Raw genomic sequence first — 25,868 nt, 5'->3', positions numbered from 1 at the left:
ACAGCAATGTAAGGAAGAGAGGTGCAGAGCTGTGGACTAACAAATCATCGCATCGACTGACTCAGTCTCATCCTGCTGACTTGATACAAAGCATCACGAGAATGGGATATTGCCAAGGCAGCCAAAGAGAAGCTGGGATGGACATTCCACTGTAGCTCCAATGGGAAACCAGGAAAATAGGGCCACCATCTCTGGCTGGAGGCACTCCAGGAGGTTTGATCACATGACATTCTGACCATATGGCTTTCTGAGCATGTGGTGTCTGACCATGTGACATCTGATCACATGATCAAATATTTATACACTTCCCTTTGATATGAAGTTTTAGTCAGTACTAATGGCCACATGTGGTGAAGTATCTCATGGTCTAATAGTCCTCAGCCTAAGGACTTTACTCCTCCTTTCCTCTTGTTTTTTACAAGTATCCTTGGATTCTGCTTCCCATTCATCCATCAGTGGAAATAGTCTTTCTCCGTTTACCCACAATAAGGCCTGGAGGTTCCACTTGCTCCTTCACTGACTGCTCCTCTCTCAGTGCTGCACCTACTCACCATTTTTCTGCTACTGCTTCTAGCTCTGCTGGAGATGCTGGTCCTCACACCCATTCTCCATTCTCCCTCTTCAAAGTCTTCATTCCCCAGACTCCCCTAGCCCCCACTATAAAATCTCCCAAAGCCCCCAATCCCCAGTCTCCTTCTCTGAGCTCCCATTCAGTCTCCTTCTCCACTTAGCTCCCATTCCCTAGTCTCCATTGCCCAGTCTCCCTCTTCCCTGAACTCCCAATCCCTAGTTTGTCCCCGAGTCCCTATTTCCTACTCTCTGTTCCCACAGTCTGATTTCAGATTCACGTTGCCCCTTGGCTGGTGATGGCTTTGAGCAGGAGCTGGGTGATGAGCATTGTAGGAAAGGTTAGGAAATGATTCAGTTTAAAATGAATATGGTTTAACCTGCTTCTGCCTCCCATTGCTGGGGTAACAGGTGGTCTTTATGTACTGTGCCTCACAGATCAGTGTCTACTGTGAACCTGGGCATAGGGCAGTGGGAAATTTAAATCACTGATTGCCCAGACTAGAGGCAGTGCTTCAGATAGGAACCCCTGATTCTGGGAAACTCCTGGTCATTCCCGGAGGATTGGGAACCCTACATGAAAACTCCATAATAATAAATTTTGACCATTTGTTGGCCTTGTGGTACCTTCTGGTTTTGAGACAATAAATCATGCTCATAGTTAAAAAGGTTTTCCTTTGTGTGTGGAAATGGTTCCCGGCGATCCACTCCTAAATTAGCCTAGTTTCTCTGCACAAAATTACCCACAATTTGGCACAAGAAATTGGGCCATTACTCCCTCTTCTTCCAAGGGAGAAAGACACCAGAAGATAAATTGAGGTGACCATTTTACAATCACCATGTCTAAACCTCCATTCTCTGAGCCCCCCAATTCTCACATTAACAAGGTAGTTGGACAAGAACAGTACTCCACAATGCATTCAGAACCTGTTGACCATACCAATGAAGGCATTGAGTCTCCCCAAGTTTTTATGGTGGATGTTGTGGCATTTTTGTAAAAAAAAGACAACGTCAGCAACAATATTAATCTTGATGGCAATTTTAACCTTACCCACATACTGGAAACAGGGGGGATTAGATGCACAGTAACACAGGAACAGGAGGAGGCCATTTAGCCCCCTGAACCTATTCCATCATTCAATAAGATCATGACTGATCTGTGACCTAACTCTATATTGCTCCATATCCCTTAATACCCCTCATTAACAAAAATCTATCAATCTCAGATTTAAAATTAACAATTGATCTAGCATTAATTGCCATTTGCAGAAGAGAGTTCCAAACTTCCACCACCCATTGTGTGTAGAATTGCTTCCCAGTTTCACTCCTGAAAGGTCTGGCTTTGATTTTTCAATTAAAAGCCCTAGACTCCCCAGCAAGTGAAAAGTGACAGAGTTTCTCTCTATCTATACCCAATCGTGAGAACTTTGATCAGGTCACTTCTTAACCTTCTAAATTTCAGGAAATACAATCCTAGTCTGTGCAATCTCTCCTTGTGACTTGACCCTTAGAGTCCAGGTTTCATTCTGGTAATCTATACTGCACTCTCTCCAAGACTAATATCCAGCCTAAGACAAAGCCCAGAACCACACACACTGCTCCAGGTGTGATCTAACCAGGGATTTGTATAGCTGAAATATGACTTCTATTCCTTGTATTCTGCCTCTCTAGATATAAAGGCCAACATTCTATTTATCTTTCTCGTCATTTTCTGTACCTGTTCACAACATTTTAATGATCTATGTACCTGGACCCCCAAGTCTCTTTGGACCTCCATTGCTTCTAGCTTTTCACCACTTCGAAAGTAATGCTGGCTTTACAGCTTGCCTGATTTTCCTCCCTGTTGAAGTTAATGGAGGATAATGTTAAGTGGGATGTAAAACCAGCTTTACACCCGGTGGGAATCCCGCCAGGTGAGTTAGGTTAATATGACCCCACCAATGATTTAGAAAGCCATGCAGCAATCAGCCTGGGTGTGCACTATTTTTATCTGCAATGTACGGCCTAATCATTGCTGCTCAATTAAAACATGCACAATTAACAACCCTAGTTAAAATTTAGCACACTATTATGATACAGCGATGGTGTGAAGCTTGTGCTCACGTTGGGCGCTGCCATGTTTTAGCATTACACCTGCGCACGGTTTGGAGGTATGATGGCATGCACGACGAAGCTAGCACGGTTTCACGGCACAGCAGAATCATCTCAGCGCTCATGTTTAATGTGAAGAGGCATGGGTTGAACACGGAGACGAGTCGTTAATATCCCACGAAGCACGAAGACCAACAGTTCTTGCCAGAGGCAAATCATCATCAGCCTCAACCTTTTCTCACTGTTCCTGCCGATTGTTTAGTGTTGCCTGCAAAAATGGAAATATGATTGGAGCAAAAAACGTGCATGAAGTTGAATCTCAACGCCAGGAATCTTAACTCCAAGTAATTCAGTTTACATTAGTTTTCCTGCTTCTTCCACTCTGCTTTCTGATCTCTCAGGCTTAGCATCATTGGTCTCCTTTGGTTACAGGAAGGAATGAACAAGATTGTATTGATATAGCACCTTTCAAATCAAGCTCCCACAAATTGCAACAGTGGCCAAACTGTTTTCTATTGATGTTGTTTGAGGGACAAATACTGGCTCAGGTTGCTCGGGAGCAATTCCCTGCTATTCATTGAACTAATGCCCCTAGGATCTTTTAACGTCCACCTGATAGGGTAGACAGGGTCTTGCTTTAACATCTCATCCAGTAAACACACCTCTGGCAACGCAGCACTCCCTCAGGACTGCAGTGAGAGGGTCAGCCTAGGTTTTGTGCTCAAGACTCTAAAGTGGGTCATGAACCCACAAACTTTCTGACTCAGAGATGAGTGATGCCCACTGAGCCACAGCTGACACTATGAGCTATAGTTGGGTCTGACAGAAATCCTTACTTTCCATCTTCTTCCTGATTGCCTTCGCCATCTGTTTTTCCTTCCTCTTCGGTTTTCTGATCTTCAGATTGGTGATCTTGTTTCTTTTTCCTCCTCACACACTTCACAATCACTAAGATCAGAATGACGACAGCCAGAAACCCCCCGACTGATGCTCCTATAATCACAGCGACCGTGGAGTCACGTTCAGGGGGAACTGAAAGAAAAACATCACATGATGCAGAGTAGTCTCCTTCATGTACGGAGGGAGTCTTGTTCTAAATGTATACTTTTGGAGGAAATAACTGAACATAGGAACAAATAGACATTATATTAAATGTTTAAATATGGGCATTTTGTGGGGATTTTGTCCACAGCAGTATGTCAGTTAGGAATGCCATCACCGTGACCCCTTACAGTGACAGTTTGTAATAAATTATGGTATGTTCCATGCTGCAGAATGGAACTACCCCAGAAACGGAGTTGAGGTCAATGTTTCCTCTACAGAGCATGGGTGCACAGCAAACCAGAATGTTCCAATTTGCTGCTTTAATGGTAATGTACATGTGCACCCATGCAAAAAATATAACATCCAAACATACAAATTAGGAGCAGGAGTAGGCCACTTGGTCCCTCGAGCCTGCTCCACCATTTAATGAGATCGTGGCTGACCATGGCAACCTCAACTCCACATTCCCACCTACCCCACCCCCCAAATGATCAAGAATCTATCTAGCTCTGTCTTAAAAATATTCAAAGACTCTTCGTCCACCGCCTTATGAGGCAGAGAGTTCCAAAGACTCACTACCCTCTGAGAGGAAAAAAATTCACCTCGTCTCTGTCATAGAACTATAGAACCATGGAAAAATTATGGTGCAGAAAGAAGCTATTCACTCCATCATGTCTGTGCAAGCCAAAAAGATGAAAAAGAAACTAGCCCCTCATTTTAATCCCACTTTCCAGCACCAGGTCTGTAGCCTTGCAGGTTAAAGCACTTCAGGTGCAGACCCAGGTACCTTTTAAATGAATTGAGCGTTTCAGCCTCAACCACCAACTTAGGCAGTGAATTCCAGATGCCCACAGCCCTCTGGGTGAAAATGTCCCCTCTAACCCTTCTGCCAATCATCTTAAATCTATGCCCCCTGTTAATTGACCCCTCAGCTTGGGGAAACAAATCTTTCCTGTCAACCCTATCTAGGCCATTCATAATTTTGTACGCCTCAATTAGGTCACTCATTAGCCTCCTGTGTTCTAAGGAAAACAACCACAGCCTATCCAATCTCTCCTCATAGCTGTAATTTTCAAGCCCTGGCAACATTCTTGCAAATCTCCTCTGCACTCTCTTCAGAGCAATTATGTCCTTCCTATAATGTGGTGACCAGAATTGTACACAAAGTTCCAACTGTGGCCTAACCAGCATTTTATATAGTTCTATCATTACATCCCTACTTTTGAATTCAATACCTCTTCCAATAAAGGAAAGCATTCCATATGCTTTCTTGACCACCTTATCCACCTGTTCTGCCACCTTCAAGGACCTGTGGACATGCACTTCAAGGTCTCTAGCTTTCTCAACCCCTCTCAATAACTTCCCGTTTATTGAGTATTCTCTTGCTTCGTTTGTCCTTCCCAAATGCATTACCTCATACTTTTCTGGTCCTAAATGGGGACCCCTTGTTTTTAAACAGTGGCCCGTAGTTCTGGATTCTCCCACAAGAGGAAACATCCTCTCCACATCCACCCTATCAAGACCCTCAGGATCTTATATGTTTCAATCAAGTTGCCCCTCACTCTTCTAAACTCCAGTGGATACAAGCCCAGCCTGTGCAGCCTTTCCTCATTAGACAACCATCTAATTCCAGGTATTAATCTGGTGAACCTTCTCTGAACTGCTTCTAATGCATTTACAACCATCCTTAAATAAGGAGACCAATACTGTACACAGTACTTCAGATGTTGTCTCACCAATGCCCTGTATAACTGAAGCATAACTTCCCTACTTCAGTTTTCAACGGTACCACGCATTGAAATGAAAAGGCTGTGCGCAGCGAAAAAGAGAGTAAATATTGAAGTTGGGGCCACATGTCACCTTGCACTTAGCATAGTAAAATGTCCCAAAATGCTTCATAGGAACATAGGACTTGGGAGCAGTAGTAGGCCATTTGGCCATTTGAACCTGCTCCACCATTCATTAAGATCATGGCTGATCTGGTTGTGGTCTCAACTCCACTTTCCTGTCTGTCCCCATGACCCTTGACTCTCTTGTCTATCAAAAATCTATCTAACCCACCCTTGAGCCTCCACTGCTCTCTGAGGAAGAAAACTGTCACTCAGAATTTGATACCAAGGCACATAAGGAGATATTAGGACAGATGATCAAAAGCTTGGTCAAAGAGGTAGATTTTAAGCAATGTCCTAAAGAAGGAGGAGAAGGTAGAGATGTTTAGGGAGGGAATTCCAGACCTTAGGGCCTAGGCAGCTAAAGGCACAGCCACCAATGGTGGAGTGAAGGAAATCAGGAATGAAAAAGTCCAGAACTGGAGGGGTGGAGAGATCTCAGGGATAGAGGAGGTTGCAGAAATAGGGGGAGATATAAAAACAAGGATGAGAATTTTAAACTGAGGTTATTACCAGACCAGGAACCAGTGCAGGTCAATGAACATGGGAGTGATAGATGAAAGGGACCTGGGGCGGAATTTTCCCAAATTTACACTAAAACAATGTTTTACCCATCGGCTGCGATGGGAGTTTTTCACATCATGTCATCCCAGACCCGCCTCATTATTTATGCATTCCCGGAAAACATGCCATTTCCATGGTGAAGCGGGCTCTCATTCGCCCGCCCACCATCACCGCACTGCTGCATCATGCCAGGCGCCATGTTTCATTGCTTCCAGCTCACCACTGCTGCACGGAAGACATGGCCAGAAACTGAAGACGATCGCAGCCCCCAGGTTCAGCGATGTGTCCCTCAAATGATTTTGGATGCCGTGGAGTCCTGCTGGGATGTCCTCTACCCCCACTCTGGCTGCAGGATGGGCAGCAACAGCACTAACATGGCTTGGGAGGTGGTGGCAGCAGTGGTCAGTGCCAACGCTCTGCAAAAGAGGACAGCAACCCAGTGTCGCAAGAGGATGAATGATCCCCTCTGCTCCGTCAAGTTAATTCACTCATCTCATCACTCAACTCACGCACTCACAAACCCATCACACATCCACAGGGCCTTCACTCACTGCCAGTTCAAGGGACATCACCATTCACTCTCTCACACTCACTGTCATTGTCCTCATCCCATCCATGGGACCACTCACCACCCACACAGGCCAGGCATACTTGTCATCTGGCCCGGCAGGCGTCCTGCTCACACTTTCTCCATCTCTAGTTATGCAGGACAAGCTGGCACACAACAAGACAGAGAGAGTGCAGGCTGGTGGAGGAATGCCCAAAATGAAGGTCCTCAAGGACTTTAAAAACAGAGCCATCCAGCTGGCCGGCGAGGATCTGGACTGTTCCTGAGCTGACAGTGAGGTCGGCGCTGCTCCACCAAGTGAGGGTCCAGCAGTGCAATATCCATCAGACAACCATGCTGTGAATGATGGATCCTGTTTCATAGGCCACTGCCATGCACTAATTACCTCTCCTTGCTTCCGCAGGCACATCTGGGAAACAGCTGACAGAGTCCATGGCCCAGGGCCTCCAATCAAGCCCTAAAGAAACTGCTGAAGAGGAATCTGAAGGCACCCTCCCTAAAGTCCCGTCACAGCACTCGCCCACACCCTCCACCAGTGCAGACACATACACCCTGGTGGGACCTAGCTTTAGAGTAGCCCCAGGATCACAATCTGGTGAGCACATCACAGTGTCTGATCCACAGTAGGCAGAAGCAGGGACTTCCCCAGGTGTCTGGCACTCGAGGACTGCTAGAGGCCAGAAAGTTACTGAGTCCGAATCAGATGATAAGCCTCTGGACTTGGTCATCTTACAGATGCTGGAGCTGCAAAGGCAAGCTCGGGAACATCAGGAAGGGATGTCCGCTGCGCTCCTCAGATTGCAAGGCACGATGGAGGAATCCGTCCACCTTCAGGCTGAGATGATAGCGCCGGCATTGCAATGGTCAACACTGGCAGGATGGCGGCCACCATGGAGACCTTGGTCCAGGATGTCGCTCCTGTGCTGCTGCGTGGGCTTAACTCCATCACTGATGCCATAGTTGGTCTCCAGTAGTGTGTACGCGAGAGGGGTTTAGGGAAGCTCGATCTCATTCCAGCTACCCCTGCTCCTTAAGGAGTCAGCCTGGAGCCCCTGGGCACCCACAGGGAGGAGGATCCTCAGGTACAAACTCTGTGCCCATCAATCCAGGTGACTCCAAGAGTGTCTGACCCATCCAACTCCCCTCTTCCTGTGACCTCAGCAGCTGCAGCTCCACAGGCCAAGGAGGGTGCCACTGCCACACAGCAGGATCCCGAAAGCAGGCTGGGACCCTCGAAGTCTTGGCCCTCCAGAGAACACCTGCCAAAGTCATCACAGACAGGGTGTTGCAGTCAGCAGGCTGCCCCCATCTCCACTGTGGATGTCCAGGGAGCACCAAGACGTAGCAGCAGGGCTAGGAAAGTTAAGGAGAATTCGTTGCACAGCCCGGGCACGAATGTTAATCACTTGTACATACTGTTCGCTATTGTCAATAAACTCCCAAGAATATCTCCCTGCCTCTAGCTCCTTGTTCTGATGAGCAGTGTTCTTATCACTCAGATGTGAAACCTTTCTGCACAAGATAAAGGCAGGTGTCTCAGTCCAGGGCCTCTTCCCTGTGCTTTGTGCAGCCTTCAGACCAAAGTGATAATCTGGCCTCACACTCCCTGAACACATTACTGTTGTCTGTACCTCAGTGGTGCTTGACATTGCTGTCAGAATGTGGTGGGCAGGCGCCACAGAGTTCTCACATTCTCTCGGTGTGCTCTCTGCACCTTTATGGAGGGGGTGGCTCCCATATCTTCATTAGCTGTGACCACTGAATCTGTGCTCTAACTCCTAAAGGGTTCAGGTGCTGAAGGCAGACAAAGCATCAGATGCTTCTAAAGTTTCATGGCTCCGTCTCTGTGATATGACCCTGATCGCGGAGCGCTAGCAAGCTGCCCTCGGCCAGACAGGAGTCAGACATTCTGAGGCTATGTGAAGATTTATGGGGTGTCCTCAATGCATGTCATCATTCTCCTCCTGCAATCGAGCGACTATTAGGGCCTCCACTGCATCTCCATGACAGGAGCATTCTCACAAGAGGGTATTCACACTGCCATAAGCCAGATTGGAGTCAAACATTCACAGATGTGATGTGAGGAGCTTTGGGGTCACCTCACTGCATGTCATCATCATCCTCCACAAATCTGGCAGCTATGAGGTCCTCCCGTGCATGCCTGCCTCATTTAGCCAGTGTGAGGGCCTCATTCCTGTCATCGCCGCCTCCAAGGATCCCCTCACCCTCATCGGTGTCCTCCTCATCAGATGAGTTATGCAGCTCCTCCATCTCCTCCTCAGCCAGCTTCTCTCCCCATTGCAGCGCCAGGTTGTAAAAGGCACAGCAGATGATGATGATGTGTGACGCCTTCTGTAGACTGTATTGCAGGGCTCCACCAGACCAGTCCAGGCACCGGAACCTCATCTTCAGCATCCCGATGGTCTGCTCCACCTAGTTGCGAGTTGCAGCATGAGCCTCATTATAGAGTCGCTCTGCTGCAGTCTGAGGCCGCCGCCGGGTGTCATCAGCCACGGCTTCTGTGGGTAGCCCTTGTCCCCAACAAGCCATCCCTGCAGCTTCTATGGACACTGGAAGACTGACTGAGGATGTAGGAGTCGTGCACACTTCCTGGAAACCGTGCATACTCCTGCAGGATGTGTTTCTGGTGGTTGCACACCAGCTGCACATTCTGCGAACTGAAGTCCTTGCAGTTGATGTAGTCCATCGTGTATTGTGACGGAGATCTGAGCACCACATGAGTGCAATCTATTGCACCCTGCACCTGTGGGAAACCCAAGATCTGGGTGAATCCGATTACTCTTGCATCCTGGCTGTCCTGGTCCTGGGAGAAATGTACAAAGTTGTGTGCACTCCCGAAGATGGCCTCATCGATGCATTTGTGGATGGAGGATCGAGAGATCCCGCTGAGGTCACCTGTGGAGCTGTGAAAGAAGGCACTGCATAGAAATTGAGCGCCGCTGTCACTTTCACAGCCACTGGCAGTGGATGCCCTCCATGTCCCCATTGTGCCAAATCCTGCAGCAGGTGGCAGATGTGAGTGACCAGTTCCCTGGATATGCGCAGTCTCTGAGACACTGGTTCTCAGTCATCACAGGAATGAAAGGTGGCCTCTATGGACCCTGGGAGGCACTAGGCACTGAATAGCGACAGCTCACTGTGGCTCTTCGGTGGCGTGTGCAGGAGCCCCAGCTGTCCCCTTCTTCCTGAGGTTGCTGCTCCTGCCTCTGCACAGCTAGGAGACTCAGTCGCTCTCTCCTCCGTCATCTCCGCATTCTGTAGGCCATCAGGCACACAGCTAGTTCACCAGGCTCCATGATCCTGATGTACTCCTGCAGCATGAAAGAGGGAGGCACGTGGTTAGCATGGGTGTACTAGGAACCTGTCCCGGTTAAGTGTGACAGCCCCTTAACACTTCCTGGAGAGTGCTGGTCACCACTTGGATAGCGCCACTTAGTGCGCTGCATGGTGCCCTGTCAGCTGCAACCTTAGGGGAGACTGGTCCAAACCAGAATGCTGACATTACAAGAGGCTGTGATGCCCTCCAGCAGTGACTGCTCCATGGCCAGCTCTAGCAAGGAGATTGTACAACGTGTGCAGTCCAACTGCTCTGCAGTCCACTCAAGTGCTTATGAATTTGCAGTCTGTGCTGGGGAGGTGGGTGGGTGCGTGGGTGGGGGTGGGGAGGAGGTTGGGGTGGGGAGGGAGCTCTGCAGAACTTGGTGGCACTTTGATGCCTCTGAGTTGCTTGAGTGGGCAGATAAGATAGGAGCCCGACCACAGTCATATCAATGTGGCTGCATCTGAACTGTCTCAGTTGCAGAGGAATAGTCACTTTCTACAGGTTTCCCGAATGCTTGGCCACTTCCCTCACCCACCCTACCCCCCACCCTGAATGTTTGTGCGCTACATTCAATGGCAAGGCTGCACTTGTCCGCCCTCACCAGTCGCCTCATCGGCAAGGCTACACTTGCCCCCCCCGCTCCCCCTCACCCTCAAAAGTCGCCTCAAAGACAGGGGCTACACTTGCCCCCTGATCCCCCTCCCTACCACTGGTCGGGCAGGGTGGCACTTAACTCCTACCCCGGCATCCCTGAAGCCTGCAAAGCAACAGGCAACCCTAGCTAGCTCTACAGAACGTTGCTGTTCACTCACCTCCAGTTCACCCAAAGCAAAGGCCGCCAAGTGCATGTCACCCTGTGCCGTTGTGAAACACGCCAGCGTGCTTTCCTGCCGACGTGGATGGATGATCCAGCGGGGGTCGCTGAGCCTGGTGGGACGGCCTGATAATGATTTGCTGACGTGTTACAATGAGGTTCCCGATGACCGCTGGCGGGAAACGTGGCCCACTGTCAGTGGGCTGAGCGGACAACCGCGACCCTGCCTTCCTGCTGTTGTGAAACCGATCGTGTCATGCTGTCCGCTCACGCCACCTATCACGCCCGGCGCCAGCGGGCACGGAATGTTCCGCCCTTGGTGTGTTAGGATACAGGCAGCGGCCCTTTTGGATGAACTCAAGTTTATGGCAGGTGGAAGTTTGGAGGCTGGCCAGGAGAGCCTTGAAACACAAGGATGGAACCCGTTTCATCCTGCAGCCATCAAAAAGAGACCTTCTTCCTATCAGTCAGGGAGTGATGCAGGCTCCAACCCAGAGGCAATTTTCTCATCTTCCTGCCAAACATCGCCTGTGCTGCTTCATGGAGGCATTATAGAATGTTCAAATTTGTTTTAATTTTCTTTATCTCTTCAAGAATCATTTAATCAATTATAAAATGGCACTAAGTCCAAATTTGGTTTCGACAGGTGGTTAGTCAGTGGTGGGGGGTGCGGAAGAAGACCAATTACAGGATACAAAGGAACAGAAATAGTGGCAAACAGAGAGAAAATGCAATGGAAAATCATAGACAGGGGCTGGGCAGGCATGCCAAAGACTGGAGATAAAGTGACTTAGACAACAATATTATCTTACAATACCTTCTGTGACCACTCTCAGGTAGATTAATCCCCATCCGTTGTGTCTGTCAGGAGGGTTTAACACAGAACAGTTGTAAAAGCCTTCATCACCGAGCTGGATGTCGTGAATAGTGACCGACACATCGTTCTTTTTGAGGTTCCCTGACCACTCCACCCTGCCTGAAAAGCGGTCATTTCTGGGTATGATGACCTTGCGCCGAAACTGGACAAACTACAGGGAAAGGAAAAGAGAGAAAGGTAAATGTTTGTGTTGGGGGGCGGGGGGGTTTGTTAAACTCATCGATTCATCGCTTCGTCTTTTTCTAACCCAACATCTGTCTGACCTCATCCAAAACTCTGCTACCCATACCCTAACTTGCACCAACTCCTGTTCACCCACTGCGCCTGTGCCCCTGGGCATGCACTGGCTCCCAGTGAGGCAAGAAAAATTCTCATCCTTGTTTTCAAATCCGTCCACAGCCTCACACTTCCTATCTCTGTAATCTCCTCCAGCCCTACAATCTTCCGAGATCTCTGTGCTCCTTCAATTCTGGCCGATTGAACATTCCCAAATTTAATTACATTGTCACTGATGACTGTGTTTTCAGCTCCTGAGGCCTTAACCTCTGGAATTCCCTCTCCACCTGCTCCTCTTTTAAGACACTCCTTAAAACCTACCTGTTTGACCAAGCTTTTGGTCACCTGTCCTAATATTGCCTTATGTGGCTCGGTGCTAAATTTTGTTTGATAACTCTCCTGTCAAATGTCTTGTGGCATTTCCCTATGTTAAAGGTGCTACGTAAATGCAAACTATTGTTTCTGACAGACAAGTTATGGTCTGCTCTGAGATCTGTCAATGACGTTGTGTAGCTAGCTACTAAGATGACCATAACGCACCCCCCCCCGCTTCATTTGTCCAATTGCATCAAGCCCTTCATGCTGAGCCACCATATCGTCACACAGTTTAAACAGCCTGAATTCAACATGCTGCTATGTTGCTTGCAGTCAACAACAAGAACTTGCATTTATATAGCTTCAAGGTAGTAAACACTAGCCAAAGCACTTTGCAGGGGCATTATCAAGGCAAAGATAATCCCAAGGTAAAGAAGGAGATATTAGGGCTGATAATAAAAAACTTGGACAGAAAGGTTTTAAAGAGTGTCTGAGAGGAGGAGAGAGTGGTTGAAGGGCAGAGGTGTGGGGGGAATTCCACAGCTAAGGGCCCAGGCAAGATCATTGGTGATCTGAAAGGAGTAAGGAGTGCACAAGAGGCCTGAATTGGAAGAGTACAGAAATGCCGGAAGCATTGTCAAAATCAGAAGGGATGGAGGGATTTGCTCACTAGGATGAGAATTTTAAAATTGAGGAGCTGCTGGATCAGGAGCCATTTTAGGTCAGTGAGCACACAGGTAAAGAGTGAATGGGAGTTACAAAACAGTTGCATCAGCTGAAGTTTACAGAAAGTTGAATGTGTGAGGTTAGCAGTAACAAAGGCATGAATAAGAATTTCAGCAGCAGCTTTTTTATCCACTGACTGGATGTGGGCATCACTGCCCAGACCAGTATTTATTGCCCATCCCTAATTGCCCTTGAGAACTGAGTGGCTAGTTAGGCCATTTAAGAGTCACATTGCTATAGGTCTGTAGTAGACCAGGTAAGGACAGCAGATTTCCTTTCCTAAAGGACATTAGTGGATCAAATGGGCTTTTATGACAATCGATTCATGGTCATCATTAGGCTTATTCCAGATTTTTTTTATTGAATTCAAATTCCACCATCTGCTGTGGTGGGATTTAAATCTGGGTCCCCAGAGCATTACCCTGGGTCTCTGGATTACTGGCCCAATGACAATACCACCATGCCACCATCTCCCCTTGATATCACCTGGATTGAATTGAATTGGCTGAAGACTGGCATCTGTGATCTGTGATGCTGGGGACCTCTGGTGGAGGCTGAGATGGATCATCCACTCAGCACTTCTGGCTGAAAATTATTGCGAATGCTTCAGGCTCATCTTTTGCACTGCTGTGCTGGGCTCCCCCATCATTGAGGATGGGGATATTTGTGGAGCCTCCTCCTCTAGGGAGTTGCTTAATTGTCCACCACCATTCACAACTGGATGTGGCAGGACTGCAGAGCTTAGATCTGATCCGTTGGTTGTGAAATCGTTTAGTTCTGTCTATCATTTGCTGCTTATGCTGTTTGGCACGCAAGCAGTACTGTGTTGTAGCTTCACCAGGTTAACACCTCATTTTTAGGTATGTCTGGTTCTGCTTCTGGCATGCCCTCCTGCACTCTTCATTGAACCAGGGTTGATCCCCTGGCTTGATGATAATGGTAGAGTGGGGAAGATGCTGAGCCATGAGGTTACAGATTGTGGTTGAGTACAATTCTGCTGTTGCTGATGGCCCACAGCGCCTCATGGTTACCCAGTCTTGAGTTGCTAGATCTGTTCAAAATCTATCCCAGTTGGCACGGTGGTAGTGCCACACAACACGATGGGGGGCATCCTCAATGTGAAGACAGAACTTCGTCTCCACAACGACTGTGCGGTGGTCACTCCTACCGATACTGTCATGGACAGATGCATCTGCAGCAGGCAGGCTGGTGAGGATGAGGTCAAGTATATTTTTCCCCCTTATTGGTTCCCTCACCACCTGCCGCAGACCCAGTCTAGCAGCTGTGTCCTTTAAGACTCGGCCAGCTTGGTCTGTAGTGATGCTACCGAGCCACACTTGGTGACAGACATTGAAGTCCCCCAACCAGAGTACATTCTGTGCCTTTGCCACCCTCAGTGCTTTCTCCAAGTGATGTCCAACATAGAGCAGGGGGGGGTGGTGTGGGTTGGGGGTGTGGTACGTGGTAATCAGCTGGAGTTTTCCTTGCTCATGTTTGACCTGATGAGCTTAAACAGGGGAGGAGACGAATGATGCAATGGAGGTGGAAGTAGGTATTTTTTGCAATGGAGGATATGGGGCTCAGGGTCACAAAGGACAATGGGGTTGTCAACAGTCTGGTTCAGCCTCAGGCAGTGGCCAGAGGGAGAGTTGCAGCCAATGACAGGGGAACAGAGTTTCTGGCAAAAGATGAAGACTGGTTTGGATTTGTGGGCAATAACTTCACTCTTTCCAATGCTGTTTAGAGAAAAGTTTGGCTCATTCTTCACTGGATGCCGGATAAGAAGTCTGACAAATCAGTGGCTGAGAGAGATAGTGCTGAGGCAGAGCTCTGTGTTGCCAGCATAAACATGGAACCTAATGTTGTGTTTTTGGATGATGTCACCAAGGGAAAGCATGTAGAGGGGGACAGGAGAGCGACAAAGATAGATCCTTGTGAGATTCCAGAGGAAATGCTGCAAGAGCAGGAGGAGAAATCATTGCAGGAGAGGCTTTGGCTATGGTTAGATACGGTTAGAGAGTTGAACCTGTGGAGAGCCGTCCCACACAACTGGATGACGGAGGAGAGATGTGGTCAAAGGCTGCAGATAGGTGGAGAAAGAGAAGGAGGATAGTTTACCATGATCAGAGTAATGTTGGATATCATTTGTGGCTTTGATATGGACTGATTCAGTGTCGTGGCAGAAACCCAATCAGAGAGATTCATGCACGGAGTTACAGAAAGATGGACAGGGATTTGGGAGGTGCCAACACCTTCAATGACTTTGGAGAGACAAGGGAAGTTAGAGATGGGTGGTAGTTTGCAAAGAGAACACTCTTCCAAAAAGAAACATCTTGCACTTCCCAAATTAAAACATGAAGCAAAAAGCAAAACACTTACCAGATCTTCAGTGCAGTTGTCACATTCAAAATAGGTCCAATTTAAAGAGAAACGCTTTTCATTGACATCATAGCAAGAGTTGAAGGTGCAGGTCAGTTTGGCTGATGTACCATTCAGCTTGATGATGTACGGTGAGACCATAACTTCCATACTGGAACCAAGGTGGACTAAAAAGATTGGGGAAAGTGTGGGAAAGACACTGTCAGGAACCAAAGCATTGAAAATGTCAGATGGCCTGTCCCACAACTGTAAAATAAGGACACTTTTCTCAGTCCTGAGAAAGAAATTTGAGATCCAAGCTAATTAATGATGAGGTGGTGGATGTCCTTTCAAATTTGGAGGTGTAAAAACGTAAGTATCTTAATTAATCCTAGTCTTAAAATCTGACCCTAAAGCCCAGGCCACCAAGACACACATCTCCTGGACCGTTAAGGAGAATAGAGACCAACAAAGACATGCCTTACCCTCTTAATATGTGTTCTAAACAACACTGTCAGGGATGATCGTATCCACCTGCCCCTCCCCGATACAGGGGAGACTGAGGGTGAAACCTCCCTCTTTACAAAAAGTCACCAAGCTGACACCCCCGGTTTAAAGGTAGTCCCCATGGCAGGAAAACAACTTGTATTTATATGGTGCCTTTAATGTAGTAAAACATTCTAAGGTTGCTTCACAGGAGCGATTATCGAACAAAACTGAGCTGCATAAGGAAATCATTAGGACAAGCGAACTAAAGCTTAGCTGTCGAGGTAGCTTTTAAGAAGCACCTTTAAAAGTGGAGGGAGAGTTTTAGCAAAGCTAACTTGTTCAAAAGGGTCCTGTTGACAAGACCTCCCTCCTTCAGCAGGGTCCTGATAACAGAACTCCCCATTGATAAGTTGCTTCGATGGTACATCCTTCTCTTCAACTGCCCAACCTGCACCAGCTTCAGTGCTGCTGTCATCATGCAGTTGTGCCTTTACCCTCTGCAGCTTTATTTGCATATTGCTGTGCTTAAAGGATCTGTAAAAAAAAATCTATATTTCCAAACACTGCATCAATCAGGGGGCGATGCAGCTGGGCTCGAGTGCTGACTCTGCAAGACTGTTATTGAATAATACTAAGTTGGGCCTATCCCAAGGGATACTGCAAAGGAGCAGGATTCCATTCCAAAAAAAAAACATGAAAAGGAATCGCGTCCTGTCTGTCGGCGTGTGCTGGTTAATTTGCAACACTCCAATAAACAGAGCTTCAGAAAGGATCTTTTCTTCCTCCCGGAGAAGTTAGAAAGAGGTTCCTGCATTCCTCGATGCTCAGTTACCCTAAAGATAGTAAAAGATTACAAGACTTTGGATGAACTGGAATCACGCCATCTGTGAAGGTTACTGTTAAGAAGTAAGAACGTCCTTAATCAGCTGGGTGTTGGAGCTATGAATTCTCATCACACCGCCCTGGTATAAAAATCTTTTGGCTAGCCCATGGAGGAAAGTTGGTGCCCTAAAAGGCCTCGGATAATGGTCTAACCATGTCAGGCAGCATGGAGCTGGCCTAGGGTTAGAACCAATTGTATTTATTTTCCTTGAAAGCACACGGACACTTTCAACACCTCAGATCCCAAGAGTCAATGGGCAAAGAGGAAGCCAGCTCAACATGACTGAATGAGATACGCCAAAGTATAAAATCACATCGCTCTCCTCAATCTGTGGTGACTGGACCAAAAGGAATGAGTTAAAAATGGTGAATCAGAAATCCTTCTTCCCAGAAATCTACACTGAAAGCCAGCTGACTTCATCTTGATCTTTCTCCTGCCTGCTCCATTTCAGCCTCAATGAGAAACTAAAGCAAGTTGAAAGAATTAATTTCTCACTTGCCTATCTGGTTAAATGAAATGACAGGTGAAGTTACTCGGCTAAGGTAAGTAGAGGAATACCGAAGAAAGGGTTAACAAATCATTTAGTCTTGTTGCAGTAATCTATTGATCGACAATCGGCATGCAAGGTCTCCCACTGGCGTTTGCTCATTCATATGTTTCACAGAATTCCCTGACAGAGAGACGCATTCCAGAGGCTTCAGTATAAAATCTAGGCTTACTGTATCTAACCCCGTGCTGTACCTGTCCTGGGAGTGTTTGATGGGGACAGTGTAGAGGGAGCTTTACTCTGTATCTAACCTCGTGCTGTACCTGTCCTGGGAGTGTTTGATGGGGACAGTGTAGGGGGTGCTTTACTCTGTATCTAACCTCGTGCTGTACCTGTCCTGGGAGTGTTTGATGGGGACGGTGTGGAGGGAGCTTTACTCTGTGTCTAACTCCGTGCTGTACCTGTCCTGGGAGTGTTTGATGGGGACGGTGTGGAGGGAGCTTTACTCTGTATCTAACCCCATGCTGTACCTGTCCTGGGAGTGTTTGATGGGGACAGTGTAGAGGGAGCTTTACTCTGTATCTAACCCTGTGCTGTACCTGTCCTGGGAGTGTTTGATGGGGACAGTGTAGAGGGAGCTTTACTCTGTGTCTAACTCCGTGCTGTACCTGCCCTGGGAGTGTTTGATGGGGACAGTGTAGAGGGAGCTTTACTCTGCATCTAACTCCGTGCTATACCTGCCCTGGGAGTGTTTGATGGGGACAGTGTAGAGGGAGCTTTACTCTGTTTCTAACCCCATGCTGTACCTGTCCTGGGAGTGTTTGATGGGAACAGTGTAGAGGGAGCTTTACTCTGCATCTAACTCCATGCTGTACCTGTCCTGGGAGTGTTTGATGGGAACAGTGTAGAGGGAGCTTTACTCTGCATCTAACTCCGTGCTATACCTGCCCTGGGAGTGTTTGATGGGGACAGTGTAGAGGGAGCTTTATTCTGTATCTAACCCCATGCTGTACCTGTCCTGGGAGTGTTTAATTGGGACAGTGTAGAGGGAGCTTTACTCTGTATCTAACTCCATGCTATACCTGCTTAGGAGTGTTTGATGGGGACAGTGTAGAGGGAGCTTTACTCTGTATCTAACTCCATGCTATACCTGCCCTGGGAGTGTTTAATGGGAAAGTGTAGGGGGAGCTTTACTCTGTGTCTAACTCCGTGCTGTACCTGCCCTGGGAGTGTTTGATGGGGACAGTGCAGAGGGAGATTTAATCTGTATCTAACCCCGTGCTGTACCTGCCCTGGGAGTGTTTGATGGGGACAGTGTAGAGGGAGATTTACTCTGTATCGAACCCCGTGCTGTACCTGTCCTGGGAGTGTTTGATGGGGACAGTGTAGAGGGAGCTTTACTCTGTATCTAACCCTGTGCTGTACCTGCCCTGGGAGTGTTTGATGGGGACAGTGTAGAGGGAGATTTACTCTGTATCTAACCCCGTGCTGTACCTGCCCTGGGAGTGTTTGATGGGGACAGTGTAGAGGGAGATTTACTCTGTATCGAACCCCGTGCTGTACCTGTCCTGGGAGTGTTTGATGGGGACAGTGTAGAGGGAGCTTTACTCTGTATCTAACCCTGTGCTGTACCTGTCCTGGGAGTGTTTAATGGGAAAGTGTAGAGGGAGCTTTACTCTGTATCTAACTCGGTGCTGTTTCTGTCGTGAAAGTGTTTGATGGGGACAGTGTAGAGGGAGCTTTACTCTGTGTCTAACTCCGTGCTGTACCTGCCCTGGGAGTGTTTAATGGGGATAGTGTATAGGGAGCTTTACTCTGTATCTAACCCCGTGCTGTACCTGTCCTGGGAGTGTTTGATGGGGACGGTGTAGAGGGAGCTTTACTCTGTATCGAACCCCGTGCTGTACCTGCCCTGGGAGTGTTTAATGGGAAAGTGTAGAGGGAGCTTTACTCTGTATCTAACTCGGTGCTGTTTCTGTCGTGAAAGTGTTTGATGGGGACAGTGTAGAGGGAGCTTTACTCTGTATCTAACTCTGTGCTATACCTCTCCTGGGATGTTTGAATGGTACAGTGTAGAGGGAGATTTAATCTGTATCTAACCCCGTGCTGTACCTGTCCTGGGAGTGTTTGAGGGAGACTGTGTAGATGGAGCTTTATTTTGTATCTAATCCCGTGCTGTACCTGTCCTGAGGATGTTTGATGAACTTCGAGGGAGCTTTACTCTGTATCTAACATATATTACAATATATTCAAAGCACAGAAATGGCCCAGGGTTAGGGCGCTGCTCAAGCCGGTGTTTCTGCTCCAGAGCAGCCTCCTTCCATCCTGCTTCATCTAACGCAATCAGCATATCCTTCTGTTCTGTTCTCCCTCAACTGTTTGTCGAGATTCCTCTTAAATGTATCTCATACCATTCATCTCATCACTCCCTGTGGTAGCGAGTTCCACATTCTCATCAATCTCTGGCTAAAGAAGTTTCTCCTGAATTTCGTCTTGGATTGATTTGAGACTGTTGTATATTGATGGCCCATAGTTCTGATCTCCCCCACAGGTGGAAATATCTTCTCTATGTTGATCCTATCAATCCTTTCATCATTTTAAAGACCACTAACTCTTCTCTGGGAAGGTGTGATGGGGATTTAAATCTGTTTTCATCCAATGAAAATCTATCCTTTAAATTTAAAACTCTCAATTCCCAAGTAGACACTGTCCAATAGAATGGTGGATATAGATTTAGATTTAGATTTATATATAGATTTATATGTGTGGATTTAATAGTAGCCTTCAAAAAGGGAATTGGATAAACCTGAAGGGGAATAAACATTGCAAGGATATGAGGAAAGAAAGGGCATTGGGACTACCTAGATTGTTCTTTGTCATGGCTGGTCGAATGACCTCCTTCTGTGCTGTTCTATTCTATCATTCTATTGGATAGTGCAGATGGAGCTTTATTCTATATCTAACCTTACCGTATCTTCAATGGAAGTGTGTCACAGGGCAAATGTTGAGGGAGCTTTACTTTAACTAACTTCAGCTGGGGTCAAAGAGGGAGTGAGGGAGTGTGAGTGGAGTGGAGGAGGTAGAATGCATGAGACTTAAGGATGAAGTGAATGGTGGTATAAAATAGAGGGAGAGAGCCTGGGGGAAGGAGTGAGCAAGTGTTGGAGATGAAGCAAGGGAGGGTAAGTGGTTGTGGGATGAAGTGAGCCTGGGAAGGGAGTGAATGAGTGTGGGTGAGGGAGTGAGGGAGGGTGTGAGAGTGTGGTTGGGGTTTTTTTTGTTATTCATTCATGGGATGTGTGGCTTAGACCAGCATTTGTTGCCCATCCCTAACTGCCTTTGAGAAGGTGGTGGTGAGCCCCCTTCCTGAACCGCTGCAGTACATGTGGTGTAGGTACACCCACAGTGCTGTTAGGAAGGGAGTTCCAGGATTTTGACCCTGTGACAGTGAAGGAACGGTGATATATTTCCAAGTCAGGATGGTGAGTGACTTGGAGGGGAACTTCCAGGTGGTGGTGTTCCCATGTGTCCGCTGCCCTTGTCCTTCTAGGTGGTAGTGATTGTGGGTTTGGAAGGTGCTGCCTAAGGAACCTTGGTGAATTCCTGCAATGCATCTTGGATGGAGGGAGTGAGAGTTTAGGGAGGAGAGAGTGGATTCACTGGGCTAGTAAACCCATGGTCCAGGGTAATGTTCTTGGGACACAGGTTCAAATCCCACCATGGCAACTGGTGGAATTTAAATTCAATTAATTTTTTTTTAAAATCTGGAATTGAAAGGTAGTCTCAATAATAGTCATGGAACTATCATTGATTGCCATAAATATCCATGTGATTCACTAATCTCCAGAAGGAAATCTGCTGTCCTTACTTGGTCTGGTTTATGTGAACTTCAGCAATGTGGAATTAAGGGTGGGTGACAAATGCTGGCCCTGCCAGCAACACCCACATTACCAGGAACAAATCAAGAAAACAGCTGGGCCCCATGTGTCTCTCAATTCTTTTGTTGTTACTAATTTTTGCGAATGATGAAATGAGGTCTAGCACCTTCTCTAAAACATCTACACTGACAAGTTTATCCCCTCTTCTCGAGTCCAGCTTTTCATGGGGCAACATGCCACAGGAAATATCCACCTTCCAGTGCCTCATTCAAATAGCCATACTCATGTGTGAGAATGGATAATGAGTGGCAACAGGAACTTCCAATGTGGGGGTATCACCAAGCTAGATCCCATCTTGAAGCAAAGCCTTTCAGTAGGAGAGGGCTCAGTGGATCCAGGGTTGACTTTTCACCTTCATTAATGCAGAAGTGCCGAGATCAATTGTTGCTGCCCCACCTCTGCCACATTAGCCAATCAAACAATTCCAAAGGGGTTGGATACAGAGTAAAGTGCTGACCTACACTGCCTCAAAAATACTTCAAGTTTAAACTTCTCATCCATGTGTTGAAATCCCTCCATGGCCTCTCTTTCTCTGTAACTTCCTCTAGCCCCATAACTCTCCAAGGTATCTGTTTTCCTTCAACTCTGGCCTCTTGTGCAGATCCAATTTTTGTTGATGACCATGATTTCAGCTGCCTGGATCTTAAGCTCTGGAATACCCTCCCTACACCTTTCCATCTCTCTGCTCTTTCAAGAAGCTTAAAATCTACTGCTTTGACCAACGTTCCTAACATCTTCACCTTTAGTTTGGTGTCAATAACATTGAATAAACTCCTGTGATGTTTTACTAGAGGCTATATAAATGCAAATTGTTGTTGCTAAATGCAAGAAACTGTGCCACAGGTTTTCCCTGAGGTATACTGTCATTCAGTAGCTCAATCAACAAGGATGCTGGTGTAGAGTTGAAGAACGTCACAATTTCCGACCTCTGTTGTAAGTGACCCGAGCAGCATGGTGTCAGTGAAGAAGATTAGAGCAGGTTCAATCCCCTCATGGGGTGGTGAGTGTGTGCAACAGACTGGCAGAGAAATTATGGGTCAGAGGGATAACATCAGAAAGGAAATGGATCATCATTGGCTGAGGGTTACAGAGATATCAATGGATCAGGTTAAGTTCTGAGAAGGGAGTTATTGAAGGTTAGAGAGATATCGATAGATCAGGTTACCCCCAGGAAGGGAGTGAAGGACTAATATTGACCCGTTTGAACTGTGGAAAGAGTTGTGATTGATCGCTAAATGCCTAATTTGGATATTGTTGAAAAGAGACATGTTGTCGAAGTATTTCATCTTGCACTCATCAGGACAAACACAAGAATGCCAAATTTCAAATTATCATAACAATTTATACCTCAGGAGAAAAGGGTGCTGATTGGTTGGCAAGTCAACAGTGATTGGCCTAATTAGGAATATAGGGAGCTTATAGTTCCCTGTTGCTTTCTCCGTGGCAATGCTTTGGCCAACCCATGACGACTTGCCAACCAATCAGCACCCTTTTCTCTTGCAGCATACATTGTTGTGATTGTTTGAAATTTGACATTCCTACATTTGTCCTGATGAGTCCAAGATGAAAAGCTTTGACAGCATGTCTCTTTTTTTCAGCCTGATTCAAGCTCTGTACTACCAAGCCACTGTTTAAATGCCTAATTTTTATTCTGCGTTTTCTGCGTTCTTGAAAGATTTACCAATCAGAACTGCAATTGAGAAAATATTCTACTCCCATAATTAATACAAAAGCTAATATGCTTTACTGAAAATAGCAACTTGGATTCATTTTCTCATTGGATTATTGAATGATTAAAATTTGTGATATGGATTGTAGTCAATGTACAATTTTGTTGTAACTTTTTATTTAGATCCTCTTTTAAAAAATTAAACTTGATCAGCGTTTATTGCCCATAGCAAGTGGTGGTGGGCCTTTTTCTTGAACAGCTGAGCTCCTTGTGAAGATGACATTCCCACAATGGAGATTATTCAACCTTAAATGTAACTCATGTCCATTTCAAACTCAGTGTATCAGGAATTGTAGCCACATAATTCAGAGTTGCAACTACTCATCCAGTCCATCAGATGGGGTTAGTATTAACTTCTGGGATTCTGTATTTATATAGTGTCTTTCACAGCCGCAGGATGTCCCAAAGTGCTTTATCGCCAATAAAGTACATTTGAAGTCCAATTACTGTTGTGGTGAATGGTAGCCAATTTGCACACAGCAAGCACAGAGCAATGTGATAATGACCTGATAATCTATTTTACTGGTGTTCATTGAGAGATAAATAATGGCCAGGACAGTGGGGAGAACGCCCCTGCTCTTCTTCAAAATAGTTCAATGGGATCTTTACATTCACCTGAAGAGCAGACAGGGCCACTGTTTAACATCTCATTCAAACGATGGCACCTCTAACACTGCAGCACTCCCTCAGTATCGCAGTGGAGCATCAGCCTGGATTATGTGGTCAAGTCTCTGGAGTGGGACTTGAACCCACAATCTTCTGACTCAGAGGCAAGAGAATGCTACTAGACTGACATGTGAGAATGAATGATATTCAGCGTAACTAGATTATCATGTTGTTATGGAGCCAGATTTTTCACATAGGATTGTTAAAGATCTATTATTTATATCTACATTTTTATATTGCTTCAGAATTTAGACTTTAATGTTTAACACACTTATAAGACCATGTAGGCTGATTTGGGTTCATTTAGTCAAGTCACTGGGTGATATTTGTTGGGGGTAAATCACAGTGGGTAATTTTGTAGACTAACTAACTGATCAGTGTCTTAAAGGAAGGAAATGTGGTAGAGAGGCAGAAAGGTTCAGGGAGTGAATTCCAGAGTTTAACACCCAGAACTGAAGGCACAGACACCAGAGTTGGAGCGATGAAAACTGGTGTGTGCAATAGGTCAGAACTGGGGAAGCACAGAAATCTCAGAGGGTTGTGGTGCTGGAGGTGATTACAGAGATAGGGATAATTGGGGTGTTCAAGGTGAAGAGAGGTTTTAATAGGGCAAATACTGAGACACTGTTTCCACTGGGTCGGTGACCAGATTTATGGTAATTAGTGAAATAACTAGAGAAGAGATGAGGATAACTATTTTATGAAGGGACTTGTCATTTGGAACGTGCTGCCTGAAAAAGTGGTGAACAGTTTTAACAGCAGCTTTCAAATGGGGATTGCATAGATACTTGAAAAGAAAAAGAAATCAGGGCTATGTGAAAAGAGCAGGAGAGTTGAAGTAATTGAATAGTTCTTTCAAAGAGCCAGCATACATGAGATGGGTTGAATGGCCTTCTTCTGTGCTGTAAGATTCTATGATAACCATTCAGTATAATACAAATATCAGATTAGTGTTTTTGGTCTCCATTCTCCTAAGTTTCTCATTCTTTGATCATACTCCATGTGGCTGCTAGATTTGTGATATTTCTGCTCCCACTCTCACTCCCTCTAGCAAGGCCCAATATATTGACAGATTTTCACTTGGGCCACAGATACTGTATATTTTCAATGCCATGGTGTTTTCAAACCTTCCCCATGGAGCTCTACATCAGTTTCCGATCGCTGGGGTGGATCAGGTGTGATCCTTCCACAGGAGAACAGCCACCATCCAAAATAATGGAGCAAGCTAGATTGGCAAGGATAGTGAGGCTCTTTACAGGCTGCCAAATGCAGCGTTGCCTCTAGAAATCTTGCCCTGGTTGCCCCTCTTCCTTGTTTATATCACAAGGCCTTTCTCCTCTGGACCAATTCTGAGGAAGGCTCTCAATCTGATACATTAACTAGTCTTTTTCCTCTCTCCTTCTCTCTGCAGACATTGACTAGTTCTTGGGTGTGTTTCCAGCATTTTCACATTTTAATTTCAGATTTTCGCCGATAGGAATTCTTTTTTTTTAAAATTACCCCATTGAGAATTCTATTGAGTTAAGAGAATATTAATTGAGGGAAAACAAACAATGAGAACTAGGGGATTCCTTTGAACACCAGCTGGCTGCAGCACAATATACGTTTCCCTGAGGAAGACGTGTGAAGATTTGTGACAAGGGTAAAATACATCTGGTGAAGAGGACATTTTGACACACCCAGTAAGCAGCCTGGGAGAGAGCAAGCACTCCATTTCACCCTGTAAGATGTGTGTGTGTGTACATATATATATATAATAAAAAAAATAAACAATCTGCGTGAGTTGGTTTACATCAATGAAAGGACACGAAGTCCACAAAATCTGTCTTGACAAATATCAGTCTGTGTAAAACAAAAAAATAACATAAATATTGTGGGAACAGCCAATATGAATCTGGTTAGAAATTCCAATTTATACAGCAGGGTCCTTCACACATTCAATAACTGGTAATCCAATATGAGATCAGGTCCTTTTCTTTATTTTTCTCTGTAAAATGAACGAAAAATGTGGCAAGCTCTGCGTTTTGGCAGGTTCATCCTGATTCAGCCTCGCCCCCCGCCCCCCTCTCTCTCTCTTTCTCTCCCTCCCCCCACCAAACCTTTGTTTTCCTTCAAACGAAAAATCTGGCGAAAAAAAAAATGCAACTTACCCCAGCCGCTGGACAGGAGCATCAGCCCCAGCAAGGCGGAATGTGGGCGAGGAAGAACCGGTCTGACATGAAGTTTCATTGCGAATTTCCCCGG

General features: G+C 46.3%; 1 protein-coding gene across 1 annotated transcript; it reads right to left on the bottom strand.

The window, feature by feature from the left end:
• Positions 1 to 2,574: 2,574 nt before the first annotated feature.
• On the bottom strand, positions 2,575 to 25,868 carry scn2b (sodium channel, voltage-gated, type II, beta). Its single transcript, XM_041174492.1, has 5 exons — positions 25,775 to 25,868; positions 15,454 to 15,620; positions 11,698 to 11,908; positions 3,495 to 3,690; positions 2,575 to 2,926 (listed from the first exon to the last, which is right to left on the bottom strand). Exons 1-5 carry the CDS (start codon positions 25,851 to 25,853, stop codon positions 2,917 to 2,919), a joined length of 663 nt encoding a protein of 220 aa, XP_041030426.1. The 5' UTR covers positions 25,854 to 25,868; the 3' UTR covers positions 2,575 to 2,916.

The sequence above is a fragment of the Carcharodon carcharias genome, chromosome 25, assembly GCF_017639515.1.
Source record: "Carcharodon carcharias isolate sCarCar2 chromosome 25, sCarCar2.pri, whole genome shotgun sequence".
Classification (NCBI taxonomy): Eukaryota; Metazoa; Chordata; class Chondrichthyes; order Lamniformes; family Lamnidae; genus Carcharodon; species Carcharodon carcharias.
The sequence above is the reverse complement of the archived record's forward strand: the minus strand, read 5'-3'. Positions and strand labels throughout refer to the sequence as shown.

Excerpts from the sequence above, each read along its gene's own strand:
- scn2b (XM_041174492.1), bottom strand. The coding sequence starts at position 25,853 with ATGAAACTTCATGTCAGACCGGTTCTTCCTCGCCCACATTCCGCCTTG. Across the intron at positions 15,621-25,774 it reads GCTCCTGTCCAGCGGCTGGG|TCCACCTTGGTTCCAGTATG; the intron begins GTAAGTTGCATT and ends CAATCTTTTTAG. Across the intron at positions 3,691-11,697 it reads CCTGAGAGTGGTCACAGAAG|TTCCCCCTGAACGTGACTCC; the intron begins GTATTGTAAGAT and ends TTTTTCTTTCAG.